The 18,461-nt window shown below is 40.3% G+C and overlaps 1 protein-coding gene across 1 annotated transcript in view; it reads right to left on the reverse strand.

The window, feature by feature from the left end:
- Positions 1-2,369: 2,369 nt before the first annotated feature.
- The window catches only part of trmt44 (tRNA methyltransferase 44 homolog), a 38,772-nt gene continuing 22,680 nt past the window's right edge, over positions 2,370-18,461 (reverse strand). Inside the window, exons 7-11 of the mRNA XM_038792144.1 lie at positions 16,516-16,622; positions 15,606-15,789; positions 12,009-12,405; positions 4,837-4,953; positions 2,370-2,670 (exon numbers count right to left, since the gene is read on the reverse strand). Coding sequence (XP_038648072.1) covers positions 2,447-2,670; positions 4,837-4,953; positions 12,009-12,405; positions 15,606-15,789; positions 16,516-16,622 — 1,029 coding nt within the window. The 3' untranslated portion in view covers positions 2,370-2,446. The remainder of the gene's footprint in view (positions 2,671-4,836; positions 4,954-12,008; positions 12,406-15,605; positions 15,790-16,515; positions 16,623-18,461) is intronic.

The raw sequence follows: 18,461 nt of genomic DNA on the forward strand, positions 1-18,461 counted from the left end.
GGCGGCAGGAAAATTTCATGAGGTGAGAGAGTTTGAAATCTGAGAAGCAACCATTCAATGCAAATCAGTTTGGTATTCTTTAAATAAAAGGAAAAACACTTGGGCTAAATGTTCCCATTTCTCAAGTCCATGTTGCAGGAAGTGGCTGTGCTACACACTTAAAGGTGACGATTGCAATCTGAGGACTAAGCATATCCTTGTAGATAACTTTTAAATGCACACAACAGGGATGATTTTCAATAGCTGGCCATTCGTCACCCGACTGACTGCCAAGGCCCGCCTGATCTTATTTTCAGACAGGCATATAATTGCAAGCAACCTGCTCACTAGAAACATGCAAGAGGCTGCAAGCTAAAATATCAGCATCCGACACGGGTTGATTTTTTAATCGTGGCAATAATCTCTATAAATTGATCTGCAACAGACCCATTCATGAGGTTAAGAAAGGTGGCAGAAACCTTTGGGAATAATGGATCCAAACTTACCCATTCTTCCCAAGCTTGTCAAACTTATCATTGTAGCATTGGTCAAATTGCTCATATAATGTCTAACTAAATAGTAGACAGTACCTCTACTATGACTATTTTTGATCACAAGGGCAGAAAGAAGAGATTTAAGTTCTGAAGACAATGTGGAGAAAAGCCACATAACTCATATTTGGCATCAGGTCTTGAGCTGCAAGTATGTGAGTCCTTTAACGTTGAAAGGAGACAACTGAGAGACATCAAGTATTGTAACTGGTGCAGAAAAGGTAAATCTGAGACAGGTTGAAGTTATAGTGTGGCAAGGAGACATAATGTGTAGAATTTCTTTACAGGCAGGATGAACTTCAAGGAAGGACAGTAGAGACAAAGATAAAACTTGAATAGTTCAACAGCTAGAAAATGAAATGAAAATCACATATTGTCACGAGTAGGCTTCAATGAAGTTACTGTGAAAAGCCCCTAGTCGCCACATTCCAGCGCCTGTTCGGGGAGGCTGTTACGGGAGATGCTGCAACAGGAGACCAGATATTTTTTGATATACAAGCGGATTTCTGTCTGAAACCTCTGTACAAGCTCTGATGATCATGATGCTGTACCCCAAAATTCAGCATTATCTAAAAGTTAAGCTTCTTTTATGTAAATATGGTGCAAATGATCCAGGACTGTGCAGCACCTACTCAGTACTTAATGTTTATTTTTCGGTTAGTATATAGCTGCCAAATTGTCTTTAAATGTAGAGTTTATCACTTACAAACTGATGACATATTGTTTTTAACAAGCAGCATTCCTTCACACGATCTCCAGGATTGTTCAGCAGCTAAGCTTTGTCACTTAATACAACAAATTGAAACTTAGTGAATAAGCTGAGTGGCACAAAGCTGCATTTGCTGATTATTGGTAAAATACTAACAAAAAGCATCCATCTTTAAGGTGTTTAAATATTTCTAAAAGGTGAAAACTTTCATACATGGTGCCTCAGTGGATAGCATTGCTGCCTCACAGTTCCAGAGACCTGGCCTCAGGTGACTGCATGGAGTTTGCACATTCTCCCTGTGTCTGCGTCGGTTTCCTCCCACAAGACCCCAAAGACGTGCTTATAGGTGAATTGGACATTCTGAATTCTCCCTCTGTGTACCCGAACAGGTGCCGGAATGTGACGACTAGGGGCTTTTCACAGTAACTTCATTGCAATGTTAATGTAAGCCTACTTGTGACAATAAAGATTATTATAACTTCAGACAATGGACAGATGAATGTTTAACACATAAATGTTTAACACATATATCCAAAGATTGGTATCAGTTACATCACTCTGCTGTTAGCAGACCTGCATTGAATGGCAGAGGTTGCTGTGATAGATAAAACCTAAACTCACCGCAGCAAGTTGATTCTTGTCTCTTTAGGATTAAATATCCGTTTAATGACACAATATGCATTAATCACTTTAAATCAATCTCATTTGTATTACAAATTTAAAGTTTGGAGTCTTATTCGTTTAGGAGATTTTAAGAGTAAAATTGTATATTTTTTTACTTTTCCTTTGTTTCTTTTTTGTCCCTCGCTTAATTCAATATTTTTTCTCTATTTCTGTTCTAGTATCTGATTCTACATTGAATTCACTCACTCTAATTTATAATTCCATTTTAGTCCTCGTGCTGGTTATTATACAGTTCTTCAATCTGATTGTTTAAGGAGATACTGTTTACTTAGGCCCCATTTCCCTCACTGCACCATTATCAGCTCACACTTTCGGCAACTTACCACACAAAAAGAATTAAAAACCAAATCTGCAAGGGATATTTAACTAATGACAAACCCGATTAAATACCCAGCTACAGCAACATTTTGCAGCACCATTTGTAATTAGGAATGAACAGGAAGCAGTTCATTTAAAAACAATATATTTTATTCCTGAACACCACATTTCATCCTAAATATCCAGGAATGTAACTCAAAAGGCACTAAATATTTTTTTTTCCATTTGCACGAGGTCGCACTTCTTCTATTCCATGTGCAAATGGGCACTTTTCTGCAGCTCGGGGACATCCATCAGGATGATTTAGAAAGAACCAGCAGAGACGTGTCTTAAAAGCTTCAGAAGGTAATTTTCTTTTTGCATCTGATGACATTGTTTTTGTTTGCTTTTCCTTTGACCAGTCACGAATCTGAACGTTTCCATGGAAAACTACACGCGGAAGAGAGAATAAACATTAATTACTTTTTTCTCTATTTTTAGGTTTTTACTTATACATTTTGTGATCCAATTGTACATAGTGCTTACATGGTGCATGTAAAGGAGTACACAACAAATTGAAGATTTGTCAGATGATCTTACCTGCAGCCACAACAGCTAATACAGTTATGGTGCCTTTGATGTAATAAGTACAAAGATTCTCCACAGGAGCATTATAAAACCAAGTATGATGCAAAACCACATACAAAGATACTGGATTATAAGGCTGGTCAGGAGCGTCTTAGAGGAGGACAGGGATAGATAAGGCAGGGGTGTAGGGAGGGTATTCCAGAGCTTTGGGCCCAGGCAACCGAAGTCAGAGCCAATCAATTAAAATTCAACACTTATGCAGATCCAGTCATCATATAAACCATTTTGTATCATGAGATTTGCTGTTCTAAAACCACTTCAGAAAGCAGCTCTGTAACATAAAATTAGCATTGGAGGTTTTAATAATTCAAACAGTTACTAACCCACATTGTCAGAAATTAAATAATGACACTAAAACTGTAATGGAATGAGAATGCTTCAACACTTTTTAAGCTGATAGTTATGTGAAAATCTTACAATTTCAACATATTTCAAAACCATTTTGTCCTACCCTTAGCCATTGCAACTGGTAGGGTTGAGCAAAACACAAATAGAGAGAAAGATAGAAAAAGCTATAAATATCTAGACTTTTGCCTACTGAAACGTACAAATATACAGTATAGATGTTAACTCCAGAATATCAATGGTTTGGTTGAGTGGGCAGAGAAGTGGCAAATGGAATTCAATCCAGAAAAGTGTGAGGTAATGAATCTGTTGAGAGCAAAGAAAGCAAGGGACTACTCAATAAATGGGAAGATATTGAGAGGGGTTGAGGAAGCAAGAGACCTTGGGGCATGTCCATAGATCCTTGAAGGTGGCAGGACAAGTGGACAAGGTGGTCAAAAAAGCATTTGGAATGCACTCCTTTATTGGGCGAGGTATTGAATACAAAAACAGGGATGTAATTACATAAAACGCTGGTTAGCTCACAGCTGGAGTTTTGTGTACAGTTCTGGTCACATTACAGGGAGGATTTAATTTGCTGGAGAGAGTACAGAGGAGATTTACAAGAATGGTGTCGGAGCTTGAAAATTGCAGCTATGAGGAGAGAATAGATAGGTTCGGATTGTTTTCCACAGACCAGAGGAGGTTAAGGGTTGACCTAATTAAGGTGTGCTGAATTATGAGAGGCTTAGTTAGGGTAGACAGGACAAATTTGTTTTCCCTAGCTGAGGGGTTAGTTTCCAGGGGACATAGATTTCAGGTGATTAGTAGAAGGATTAGAGGGGACATGAGGAAAAGCTTTTTCACTCAGAGGGTGGTGGGATCTGGAATTCACTGCCTAAGTTGGTGGTTGAGGTTGGAATGCTCAACTTATTTAAAGGGTATCTGGATCTACTTCTGAAATGCTGTAACCTGCTAGGCTACAGGCCAGGTGCTGCAAAGTGGGTTTAAAATGAAAGACTAGTTTCTTTTTTCTCTTTTTTTGGCCGGCAAAGACATGATGGGCTGAATCGTCTCTCAAGTTCCATTGGTTCTCTATGCTTCCAATTCAACTCTGAAAAGTTATCTTCAAAAAGAATCATTAACTTGCAGCCTGAATTTCCATAGTGCAACTGGTTAGTTCGAGAAAATACAAAAATGTTGTTTTTGGATACAAATTGCCAAAATGTTAGAATTATTAATTCTAGATATGACCAATTAGCACCACTAATTAGATCATCAGCACATGTTGACATTTGTGTAGGCTTGTAAGAAATCCACAGAACTATAGATGCATTATCCGGAAAACTGAATAGTAGATAGAAAAAAAGACAACTGTAACATTTATTTATTTTTATAAATTCAAATCTCTAGAATTGGTATTAATAGAAAAGCAAAATTCAAGTTCACAGAGAGAAAACAAATCATTGCTAAGCCTAGTCACAAAAAGCTTTTGTCTGGTTACTTCCATAAAATAATGTGCTTATGTGCATTAAATACAAACATAGAAACAACAATTACAAAGCTGCTGAGAGTGTATGTAAATCTGAGGGAGAAATCAGAGGGGTGGGGAGGTAGCAAGATTTTCCTAAAAGAAGCCTATACCTTCAAATACTTGATAATTGTTTCTTAATAGAGTCTTCAAACCGCCACATTCTTTTTTTAACTTTTGTAACATGTCGCAGTCCAGAAGATCTGCTACATTCTTCAGAGGCAGGCTTCCTGAGGAAAAGAAAATATTGGGAATGGAGATTCAAAGCATAAGACACACCTTTATTTATGTAATCATACAATCCCTACAATGCAGGAGTCCATTTGTCCCTTTGAGTCTACATGGATCCTCTGAAAGGACACCCTACCTAGGCCCACTCCCCCCGTCCTATCCCCATAAACCCACCTAACCTTAAGACACCAAGGGGCAATTTTAGTATGGCCAATTTACCTAACCTGCACATTTTTGGACTGTGGGAGGAAATCGGAGCACCCCGAGGAAACCCCCGCAGACACAGGAAGAACGTGCAAACTCCACACAGACAGTTTCCCAAGGTCGGAATTAAACCCAGGTTCCTGGCACTGTGAAGCAGCAATGCTAGTCACTGTGCCACTATGCCACCCCTATGCCTTGGGACATCCTATAGTGTTTGGGACATCCTAAAGAAAATGAAGAACTTGAAATAGTCACTGCTGTAATGTAGGAAACAAGGCACCCAACGTGCGAAGAGATAGCTCCCACGAATACCACCAAATAAATGATCAGGTCATCTATCTTGGTTCCATATGACACTTCTTCATTGCGCACTCCCACCTGACTGCCCACGCCAACCGTTTTATGAAACAGGTAATGTATTTTCAGGGTCAACTGGCTTGCTAACAAGTCTAATTGACTCTTGATTATCTATTTAAATATAGTGGGCTGGCTGCTGATCTCAGCATATTATGGGGTGAGCACAGGGTGTGGGAAGGTGGTGGGGTGGGCACCCATTATTTTATATGTCCACTGCAGAAAACACACTTTGATGGTGCAAGTAAAATGCAACCCAAAAATAACAGTTGAAAAATGTTCTCTTGTAACATTTCACCAAGATTGCAATTGTATCTACTCCCAAACCACCAGCATTCATCACATTGATTCAGATCATATCATTTAATATCAGGCAGCTAGTTCAATTAATTTAATACATCAAAATGCATTAAATCAAATATAAATTATTTTTTTCAAAAAACATTGGTGATAATTTCACTGTACTTGCATCCCACCGATATGGCAGCAAGGTGCTGGTTTCACAGTTCTGCAACCATTAACTTGAGACTTGGGGCTATAATCAAAATATAATTCTTTTTCTCAGCTCTTAAGTAGGCTGACTGATGAACAGGCAGCAATGGCAACCGATAAACTATTAATAGGAAGTTGGATAAGCCATAGTAAAGTTTGTTAGGCAGTCATACACACAGTAAATTCTTCCTTGCTGTCCCAGCAATGAGTTACACAATTGAACTCAATTGTTTAGGTAAAACACATATTTCAAAAATAAATGCCAAAGCTACAATTTCAATGGCAAGTTTATCTTTGTTCATTTTCTGCAAAACCACAGCGAAAAGCAGTTGAGGCAAACAGCATTTGTACAATTAAAGTGGATAAACATATGAGAGAGAAGGAACAGAAGGATATGGTAATATGGTTAGATGGCAGAAAGTGGGAGGGGGCTTTCGTTAGTATAAATTTTGGTATAGACCAGTTAGACTGAAAGGCCTATTACTATTCTGTGGACTTGATGCATGACCATAATGAAGCCTGGTGGAGGTCTTCAAAATTATGCAGACGTTCTATACAGGAGCTTCTGAGGAATTATATCAGATTAAGGCCTAGTCCAGAGCATGGGGTCGTAAATATTATTACCATAAACAGTTAAATATTGCTGATAAGAGACATATTTCTCAAGCTTTTCTTCTTGTACTTATCAGGATAAACACAAAAATTTCAAATGATCACAGCATTTTATACTACAGGAGAAAAGGGGTGCTGATTGGTTGGCAAGTCGACTCTGATTTGCCATGTACAAAGCAGTCGGAAGCTTTAGGCTCCCCAAATCTATGGGTAATTCAAAACGTGTCCAAAGCTTCAATATGTTCCTTTTGTTTACATGGGACAGGTCTTTGCTTATAAAAGAACAAAGAACAAAGAAATGTATGGAGTTTCTAGCAAGAGTAAATAAGCCATGCTATGAGCTCAACTCATTATCTTAAATTGGTTGTTTTTGTTGCTATTAGCACACTTAGTTCAGCAAGTATTGCCCAAATGCGGAATCATATTTAACAGTAGACTCTTTGTTTTGGGTTTTCAAAGTGCGGATTGGTCGAGTACGGACTTTATTTTGATTTAATCATCCAATCATCAGGATGCACAATTTGAGCGCACAATGGAGTGCATTCAGGTGTGTAAAGACATTTTTTAATGATGCTGAACAAAGATCTCAAAACACAATGGGCGCGATTCTCCGCTCCCCACGCCGGGTGGCAGAATCGCGGGAGGGCCGGGCGAATCACGACACGCTGCCCTGGCACCCCCCCCAAAAAATGGGATGTTGCGGAATCGCCGCTCGCCGTTTTTCACGGCGACCGGCGATTCTCCGGCCCGAATGGCCTGACGTTCCCGACCTGTTCACGCCAGCGGCAACCACACCTGGTTGCTGCCGGTGTGAACATAGCGCGAAAGGTAAGTTTGGGGCCTGTGGGGGGCGGAGAGGGGACTGAGCACCACAGCCGTGCTCAGGAGGGGACTGGCCCGCGATCGGTGCCCACCGATCGTCGGGCCGGCATCTCCAAGGGACGCACTCTTTCCCCTCCGCCGCCCCGCAAGATCAAGCCGCCACGTCTTGCGGGGCAGCGGAGGGAAAGATGGCAACCGCGCATGCGCGGGTTGGAGCCGGCCAACCTGCGCATGCGCGGCTGATGTCACTTAGGCGCCGCCGTCACGTCATTCTCGGCGCGCCGCTTTGATGCAAGCGTCAAGGCCCGGCGGCCGAGTTTCTCACTAGCCTCCTGGGAGGGGGGGGTGTGAATAGGGTGCGAGGAGCGGCCCCCGATGCCGCGCGGGAGCGGAGAATCGCGCCCAATATCTATGTAGCGGAAATATGTATGGGGTAGCAGGTTATGGCTTATTCCATTGATTCTCGTGGAAACCAACAAAAAGCAAGCACTGGTTATAGAAGCAATCTGATGGCTATTGCATCTATTTGGGCATACACAATCTCAGTACAGGTTCAGTAAATAGTGATGCATAGAGATTGCAATGGTATAGCGATGCAGTGTGAATGTTGATGAATTCTATCAGCAGCATGTTTAAATAATCTTATGTTAAATAAGGGGTGACCTGATAGAGGTTTATAAAATTATGAGTGGCATGGACAAAGCGGATAGTCAGATGTTTTTTCCCCAGGGTGGAAAAGTCAATTACTAGGGGACATAGGTTTAATGTGCGAGGGGGAAAGTTCAGGAGATGTGCAAGGTAAGTTTTATTTTACACAGAGGGTGGTGAGTGTCTAGAACGTGCTGCCAGGGAGGTGGTAGAAGCAGATACAATAGCGACGTTTAAGAGGCATTTTGACAAATACAAATTTTGTATGAAATTTTCATTCTGTGCTTTAGATCTGGGGTCTGCCAATTCCTTGCGGCTTAAAGATTTTCTGGGTGTCCACAAAATTATATTACTGATCAGGGCCGACCTTATCAGACATGTGGCAGCTTCACTCTGCTCATGCCTTCTAGCTCACCCCAAGCTTGCCTCTGGTCAATACAGTATATGAGTGCTGTATATAAAATTAACCTTTTTTGTGACATCAGGTCTTGAGTCATAACAAGTAGTGATAACAGGCAGCTTGATTAATCACACATTTTAAAGTAAGTTGTTTGAACAGTTTGATTTATACCTTATGTAGTATTGATATATCTGCCTTCGTGATTGCAGCCCAAATTTTCATGGGGCAATCCTTAGATGAGACATCAAAAATATATGTTTCCTAATTTGTATTGTGCTTGGCTTTATTTTCCTGTATACAGTATTGATTTACCCTTATATGACTGCAACATAGTGATTTGATGCTCTGCCAATTTGCAATTGTGAGCATACAATGAAGGTTTCACTAGACGTAGGAATATAATACAGGATTCTTTCCTCACTATTTGTGTAAATTAAGTATGTGTTATAAAATCAACACTTGTGTTAGTGTTATGGGCCAGTGTTTAGAGAACCCCAAAGTGTATCATGGAGTTCATCTGACCCACAACTTTTAATAGATTGTGGTATGGGGACCACACGGCCCACTCTACGGGTGTGGACAGCAGAAATGGAAAAGTATTTTTTAAAGCAAAACAATGTTTATTCCATGAACTCCAAGTTAACCTTTTTAAAACATACAGTGAATATCTTAGCAACTATTAATTCAAATACAACCCCCAAAGACTACAACACTAAGTAATCCTTTCAGCTTTCCTTTTAACATCCATAAGATTTAAAAAAAACAAAACCTTTAACAGAAGCACCTCGGGTTTAACTTTACTACTGAGAACAGTTACCACGTTGAAAACAGCAAATGGACATTCATAAGCTTGCATAGATTCACACATATTCTGCTGTGATTGCAGCTTCTCCAAAACTAAAATGAAACCAAACCCACCCTGCAGCAAAAAGCCTAAAGCGAACGTAAAAAGCTGACAGACAGCTCAGCTCCACCCCCTCTCTGACATCACTACAGTAATAAACACCCATTTCTTAAAGGTACATCCACTACAGCTATTTATATACACACCCATTTATAAACACCAATTTCTTAAAGGTACTCTCACATGACATTTGACTAGCCGTATAGGCATTTTTACAATTATGCGCATCAACTCAAATACTTATTTCGTGAAGGAGTACTTTAACATTAATGAGGTCACTGTTTACTAAGTATAGAAATGTGTCTTCTGTCCCTAATAACTGTAAAAATTGTGGTTGAACAAACTGTGTCTTAGCCATCATGCAACAATTATAATAATAATCTTTACTATTGTCACAAGTACACTTATATTAACATGGCAATGAAGTTACTGAGAAAAGCCCCTAGTCGCCACACTCTGGCGCCTGTTCGGGTACACAGAGGGAGAATTCAGAATGTCCAATTCACCTAAATAGCACGTCTTTCGGGACTTGTGGGAGGAAACCGGAGCGCCCGGAGGAAACTCACGCAGACACGGGAAGAATGTGCAGACTCCGCACAGACAGTGACCCAAGCGGGAATCGAACCTGGGACCCTGGAGCTGTGAAGCAACAGCACTAACCACTGCTACTGTGCCACCCCAGATGGCAAGTACAGTGACTAAACCATGGTGTACAGCAATGAATACAGATAACTTGTTCGTGATGTTATGGGCCAGGGCTTAGAAACTCCAAAGTATATTATGACGTCCACCTGGGGGCAGCACGGTGGCACAGTGGTTAGCATTGCTGCCTACGGCGCTGAGGACCCGGGTTCGAATCCCGGCCCTGGGTCACTGTCCGTGTGGAGTTTGCACATTCTCCCCGTGTCTGCGTGGGTTTCGCCCCCACAACCCAAAGATGTGCAGGTTAGGTGAATTGGCCACACTAAATTGCCCTTTAATTGGAAAAAATAATTGGGTACTCTAAATTTATAAAAAAAAAAAAAAAAAAATGACGTCCACCTGACCTACAACCAAGAGCCTTCCTTTCAGGTGTGACTCATTAGTCTTCCCAGACACTTTAATCAAAGCGAGCTTTATTCTAAGAACTTAGTTAATATAAATAAAACACGCAGCAGGAATTTTTATCAGTTACAAACATATAGACTCTCCCTTAGCCGTTCCAATTCAAAAACAAAATCCCAAAAATCAAAAACCCCTTTTCAAGGGCATGGCCCAAAACTCTGCATTCTCACTTGAATGAGACTGGCTTTCCCCGAGATTCTGACCCGTTCTCACCAGCAGGTTTAAACCCTTCCAGAAAGCAAACTGTACCTTTTAAGTTACCAAAGCAGGTAGCTATAATCTGTTTACTTCTGAAATAGTTTTTAAAATGAAAATAGAGAGAGACAGGCCAAAACACTTATTTCTCTTGTATGTAGTCCACAGCAGTCACACCGGAAGCAAAACCAAAACACCTCACACAGCTACAGCCCAGAACCACCCACACAATGACACCACTGAAGCCATCTGATAAAACAAAATCCTTTCTTAAAGGGACACTTCTATGACAGTGAAAAACAAATCCAAGAAATGTGTCCTAAAATTTAAATAAGTCCTCAGCAATATTATAATTTAGATTATGGGAACAGGCCTGATTACTAATACATTTGAAAACGGGCCATTCAATGAAAAATGTTTGAGAACCACGACTGTAGCTAATGTGTATTTTTGTATTAACGTCACTATCTAGTCATTAAAAATTACCAATTGCACTATATCCAGAAAAATCTGTGATCTAAAGACTGGAGCATTTCCCTGAAGCTATGCTTCCGCAGCACCTGAACATACAATAATAATAATCTTTATTGCCACAAGTAGGCTTACATTAACACTGCAATGAAGTTACTGTGAAAAGCCCCTAGTCGCCACATTCCGCTACCTGTTCGGGTACACAGAGGGAGAATTCAGAATGTCCAAATTACCTAAGCGCACGGCTTTGGGAAGTGTACATAAGCTTGTTATATGGTAACTAACCAGTACTAAATGTCATCATCAGTGATATTTCTCAAGTAGTGAAGCTCTTTGTTCTTAGAGCAGAAAAGGACTCGGAGAATCAATCGCCATAAAATATATTATTTTTAAAAGGAAAATTGATGGCACTTAAATGTCTGTATCCAAAGCATATAAATAAATTGCTTTTTAAAATGTTACATTAATTAAAAGTGCTTCTTTTTCACACACCCCACTCCCCAACATAACTGACAAGTTTAATTTTAGACTGTATGGAAGGTAAAATTATCATAATAGCCTCAAACGCCAGTGCAATCACCACAATGGCCAAATGGATGAATTAGGACAATAAAGCATGGCATTAGAAATGGACCTTTGGTTTATTTAAGTATCAAGATAGCATTAAGAGGTTTGCAAAGTGTTATTTTGATAATGTAACAAACATTGCATTCCTGTTAACTTTATAAACAAACATTGTCTCTCCAGTCAAGAAATCAGTAATAAATGTTAAAATTATGTTCTTACAGATCACCATAAGTCAAAAAAGAATAGCAAAGGGCATAGTGTTTTATAATGCAAAATCTTACCTCCTTTGTTCCAGTATCCTGTGCTGTCTTCACAGTTGTCCTGATTTGTTTTCAAAAGTGCTTTAGCTACCTGCAGCACAATGTCATCAATAAAGTCCCGAGGTAAAGCAGCACAATTTCTAACTTTCTCCACTTTCTCTCTAGGTTTGAATCCAGCAAACCACTTATTGAACACAGAAAAATCTGCTTCACCAGAAGTACCTTGCACCATGCCATCATCAACATTTGAACAATCCGCAATGTTATGGGCAAACTGTGAAGCAGTGTCTTTCACTTCAATACAATTGGTATTGGCTCCTGTACAAGAATATCTCTCCCTAATATATTGTGTTCGTTCTTCATCCAATCTTTCTTCGCCAGAGGCCGAATATGTCCTTTGATTACCAATCAAGCAAACCTATATCAAAAAGTGGGGGAAAATATGAAAATCAAATCTGTCTGTCTTATTATTCTACTTCTTACTCACCATTGAAAGGTACAAAGAATAAGAATCAGTGGTATCTCGGCTTACAGGCAGCACGGTAGCACAAGTGGTTAGCACTGTGGCTTCACAACGCCAGGATCCCAGGTTAGATTCCCTGGTGGGTCACTGTCTGTGTGGAGTCTGCACGTTCTCCCCGTGTCTGCGTGGGTTTCCTCCGGGTGCTCCGGTTTTCTCCCACAGACCAAAAACACGCAGGTTAGGTGGATTAGCCATGATAAATTGCCCTTAGTGACCAAAAAGGTTAGGAGGGGTTATTGGGTTGCAGGGATAGGCTGGAAGTGAGGGCTTAAGTGGGTCGGTGCAGACTCGATAGGCTGAATGGCCTCCTTCTGCTCTGTATGTTCTATGTACATTTCTTTCCACAGTATGTAGACATCTGGTGCAAATCCATTGGTTGCACCTGTATCAAAGTCCTTAAAAAATGTCAGGGCAACACCTTTGTCTTAATTTTAAAGTTCCAATGTACATCTCATTCCAACATTTTACTTGGCGTTGCTATATATCCCAACAGGTTTCCTCTCTCTAAATCTGCACTAGAGTTCTGATAAATTAGTAAGAAAACTGAGTTAAAAACTGAAAATCTGCACAATATAAATAGAAACATTCCCAAGAACTAGTAGTTTATAAGAGTAGAAAGCACTAATGTAGTGGTCAGCATGCTCCTGTTTGATAGTATATAAAAAATAAACCACCAATCCTCAAAATGCAAACCTCATCAGATATGAGATATACTAACTATAATAAATGTACTAATATACAGCAACACTCTTAATTGACAAAACTTCTCTTCTTCCATTGTATTTTTTGTTCAACCACTATTTAACCAAACTATTCAAACTAATTTAAATTAATTCAGCAGGGGGATGGGAACCTGAAATGTAGCTCCAGTGTACAGGAGGTTGAGAATCGTGAGGTCATGAGTAAGGTTTCAAGGTCGCAGGAGTGTACTGGCAGGCAGGCAGGGTGGTCTGAAGTGTGTCTACTTCAACGCCAGGAGCATCCGGAATAAGGTGGGTGAACTTGCAGCATGGGTTGGTACCTGGGACTTTGATGTTATGGCCATTTCAGAGACATGGATAGAGCAGGGACAGGAATGGTTGTTGCAGATGTTTCAGTAAGCTCAGGGAAGGTGGTAAAAGAGGGGGAGGTGTGGCATTGTTCGTCAAGGACAGTATTACGGTGGCAGAAAGGACGTTTGATGAGGACTTGGTAGTATGGGCTAAGGTTAGAAACAGGAAAGGAGAGGTCACCCTGTTGGGAGTTTTCTATAGGCCTCCAAAAAGTTCCAAAGATGTAGAGGAAAGGATTGCAAAGATGATTCTGGATAGGAGCAAAAGTAACAGGGTAGTTGTTATGGGGGACTTTAACTTTCCAAATATTGATTGGAAATGCTGTAGTTCGAGTACTTTAGATGGGTCAGATTTTGTCCAATGTGTGGAGGGTTTCCTGACACATTGTGTGGATACGCCAATAAGAGGCAAGGCCACATTGGATTTGGTACTGGGTAATGAACCAGGTCAGGTGTGAGATGTGGAGGTAGGTGAGCACTTTGGTGATAGTAACCACAATTCAGTTTGTTTACTTTAGCGATGGAAAGGGATAGGTATATACTGCAGGGCAAGAGTTATATCTGGGGGAAAGGCAATTATGTGATTAGGCAAGACTGAGGATGCATAGGGTGGGGAAGGAAACTGCAGGGGATGGGCACAATTGAAATGTGGAGCTTGTTCAAGGAACAGCTAATGTGTGTCTTTGATAAGTATGTACCTGTCAGGCAGGGAGGAAGTGGTCGAGCGAGGGAACCGTGGTTTACTAAAGTAGTTGAATCACTTGTCAAGAGGAAGAAGGAGGCTTATGTAAAGATGAGACTTGAAGGTTCAGTTACTAGTTAGCTTGGAAGGACCTAAAGAGAGAGCTAAGAGGAGTCAGGAGGGGACATGAGAAGTCTTTGGCAGGTAGAATCAAGGAAAACCCTAAAGCTTTCTATAGGTATGTCAGGAATAAAAGAATGACTAGGGTAAGAGTAGGGCCAGTCAAGGACAGCAGTGGGAAGTTGTGCGTGGAGTCCGAGGAGATAGGAGAGGTGCTAAATGAATATTTTTCATCAGTATTCACACAGGAAAAAAACAATGTTGTTGAGGAGAATACTGAGATACAGGCTAATAGACTAGACAGGCTTGAGGTTCATAAGGAGGATTGGCACCAACAAATTTTCATTCCCTCCGCTACCGACAGACAATAGCAGCAGTGTGTCCCATTGACAAGATGCACTGCAACAACCCTCCTCAGACAGCACCTTCCAAACCCACGACCACTACCACCTAGAAGGACAAGGCCAGCAGACACATGGGAACAACCACCACCTGGAAGTTCCCTTCCAGGTTACCTACCATCCTGACTTAGAAATATATTGCTGTTTCTTCACTGTCACTGGGTCAAATCCTAGAACTCCCTCCCCAACACCTACATCACATGGATTGTTGTGGTTCAAGGCGGTAGCTTACCGCCATCTTCTCAAGGGTAAATGAGGGATGGGCAATAAATGCTGGCCTAGCCATCAACACCCACATCCTCAGAATGAATTTTAAAAAGAATAAAAGGCCTGAAAAAAAGAAACAATTCACAAAAAAACGCTATGATTTTCTTCAGAATAACATAATAGATATTTTGTTTCAAAAACCCATTAAGATTTTAGCCAAGGATTTCAATGGATATGTAAAAACGATTATCTGGACAAGGAAAAAATGTTCCACTAGGCTTCGACAAATGATCACTAAAACATAGTATGCTTAACCTATAAAAACCTGACTGGGACTATTTTCAAAATGTATTTTCGAAAGAATTGGACATCCTACACATAGATATTGAAATATTTAACTTTCTATATTACAGAAAATCCATAAAGAAAGCCTATTATTCACCCCTGCAACCTTTTGTCATTGTAGTGCTTATTTCAATCAAGTAGTTTTAAAACAAATATCATTTGGGAATTTAAGAAAACAATTAAAATCCACCCCCATCATCTTAGCAAATTTCATGTATACATTATGAAAAAAACAATCATTTCAAACAAAGAAAGAAAATGCTGCAGAATGAAAATCCTTCACACTAACCCGCTTTGTGGACGGAATCCGAAGGCAGTCTTCCTCGACTTTAAAACCACAAATCGAACCCACTTCAGTAATGAAATCCAGGTATGCTCTGTATTGCGTGCTTTTGGTCTGTCTTCGACAGTACTTCCCATAGAAATCAAAGAAACAACAAGGCAGGACAAAGTAACGGCATGAATAGGATGACCTGCAGCATAAAACAAAATAAACTCCTGAGTATGTACTAGAAACGTTTTGTAGTCACATTCAGTTGGAAGGACTGACTACATAGCATTTATATTCATTTAATTCATCATAGCTGGGGCAGCATGTTGGCACAGTGATTTACACTGCTGCCTCATGGCGCTGAGGACCCAGGTTCGATCTCAGCCCTGGGTCATTGTCCATGTGCAGTTTGCACATTGTCCCTGTGTCTGCGTGAGTCTCAAGTCCCATAACCCAAAAAGTTATGGAGGGTAGGTAAAATGGCCACGCTAAATTGCCGCTTAATTTTTAAAAAAGTAATCACAGCAACCCCAAATTCATTTAAATTTGCTTTAAACTTTTCTCAATAATTTATTGTTTCCGAACACAGATATTAAAACAATGGTTCTGTTTACAGGTATAAGCCAACACAGCTGGAAAAAGGATGTTGAATCAATGCACATGCAAGCTACTTCTGTCGCAATGAGAAAGAAAAGGAGAGAAAAGAAAGGAGTTGGCCAGAGACACTTATAAACAATATTGTACATTTCAAGTGTGTCTCTGTTTTTAACCGTCTTCATTAAACATTTATTTGTGTTTACACCCCAATTGCAAGTATGAAGTTACAAGCATTTACTAATATATGGAAGGGTAGTCATCATTGCAACACAAACATGCTATACATTGCTACATTGAGTTGAAATAACTTTCTGAAAAATATGAAAATCACCTTGCTGCAACAACAGGGATCCATGGTGTTAGCTCATCTGAATGGTTGCCAATTATCCAGTCCACATCCGGAAAAAGAAAGTCATCACTTGGTGTAATGGCACATTCCTAGGAAAACAGAAGCAGCTTACTATTTTTATCTTCCTACAGAGGTATGGATTGTCTACTACTGCAAACGTTCAACACTACGTCGACAGCATTGGAGCCCTGTCTATCAGAAGGATGCATCTCTGACCTCTGCTGGTTTTCCAAGATCAAGGTCATTTGTAGTTATTAGGCAGCCTCCACCCCATAGCTTTTGTTGCAAATCTGCCTACGTTGGATAGAGTTCGGCCACAGCAGGTGCCTTGTTTTTGTTGATCAAAGAACGTTGAAATTTTATTTTAAAAAGCACCATGACTAGATAATCAAATCATGCTGACATGGACTGCATGGATTTGCCAACCCTTCAAAATTTAAGCAGTAGTGGTTACCAGGCATAAACGGGTGTTCTTAATGTCTAGCTTTATTACGGCACAGATGAGTTAAAATATTCCCATCTGTGTGACAAGTGAGATGACAGCATATGTTACCACAGGACTACCATTCTTCCACCTTAGAGATCAAATAGCTGGAAAGGAAAATCTAGGCCATATTCAAATCATAATTTCTGACATAAAACAGACAATGCCAGAAATTCAGTGGGTTTGGCAGCATCTATGGAGACAAACACGGAGTCCATATGACTCCTTAGGCCATTCTTTTGCATTTATCATAATTTTTGACAGTTGCTTCTTTGGGACGAGGTATTCCACATTGGTTACAAATTTGGTACTCGCAAGTACAGTATCTACTCCATAAACAAGCTGGAATCCACCATTCTTGCCTTCACTGGCGCATAAGTGTTTTTAGTTCCACACCAACTCGGTTGATTCTTAATTAACTGCCTTTTGAAGCATATGAAAACAGGGCAACTAAGAATTAGCAATAAATGCCCGCAATGCCACATCAAGGATTCATCTTCATAAAATGATCAAATTTAATTTGACTTTTGTTCTTTTTCAGTGCAGCTAGGAACCCTTTTTTAAAGAAAATTCACTCATCAGGTTGAGGAAAGCTATGGAACATTTTCAGGTGCTATGCATTAGCTTCAAGACCTCTCCACTAAAACAGAGCTGCAGAGTGAAGCTCCCTTCAATTTTCCTCAGTTTTATACCACAGCAGATAATTTTCCATTTCTCACAGTGAAATTGTCACTTAAGTGCCAATTTTGTGAGTGGCAACTAAACCTAAACAAAAACCAAGCTGATTTACAAAGAGCCCTTACAATCGAGTTAGGTTAGATCTGAACCCTAGTCTTGTAGGTGAAAGGCCAGTGTCTGATCCACTGTATTATCTAGTAAACCTTATACTCCAGGTTCCCAATGCACGTCACCCTTTAAATTCCTTTGTTAACCTGAAGGAAACAAAATTAACCTTTTCTGGATGGAGAAGCAGATGAGCTGCTTGTACACTAAAAAGCAGTATAATGGTCTCCCCATCCAATGTCAGATATTTATTTGAATTACCAACAGAATAAAATACTGTGTTCAGCCCCTACAATGTGACCTAGCTTGCACTGCTGTGAATTTTTTTCACATCTGACATTCTAAGCACTTTAAAAAAAATTTTTTTAACGGGATGTGGGCTTCGCTGGCTAGGTCAGCATTTGTTGCCCATCCCTAATTTCCCTTGAAAAGGTGGTGGTGAGCTGCCTTTTTGAACTGCTACAGTCCCTGTGGTGTAGGTACATCCACTGTTCTATTAAGGAGAGGGTGCCAGGATTTTGACCCAGCAACAGCCAAGGAATGGAGATATATTTCCAAGTCAGAAGGGTGAGTGACTTGGAGGGGAACTTCCAGGTTGGGTCCCCATGTATCTGCTGCCTTTGTCCTTTTAAATAGCAGTGATTGTGGGTTTGAAAGGTGC

Source organism: Scyliorhinus canicula, chromosome 3, assembly GCF_902713615.1.
Source record: "Scyliorhinus canicula chromosome 3, sScyCan1.1, whole genome shotgun sequence".
In the NCBI taxonomy this organism is placed as follows: Eukaryota; Metazoa; Chordata; class Chondrichthyes; order Carcharhiniformes; family Scyliorhinidae; genus Scyliorhinus; species Scyliorhinus canicula.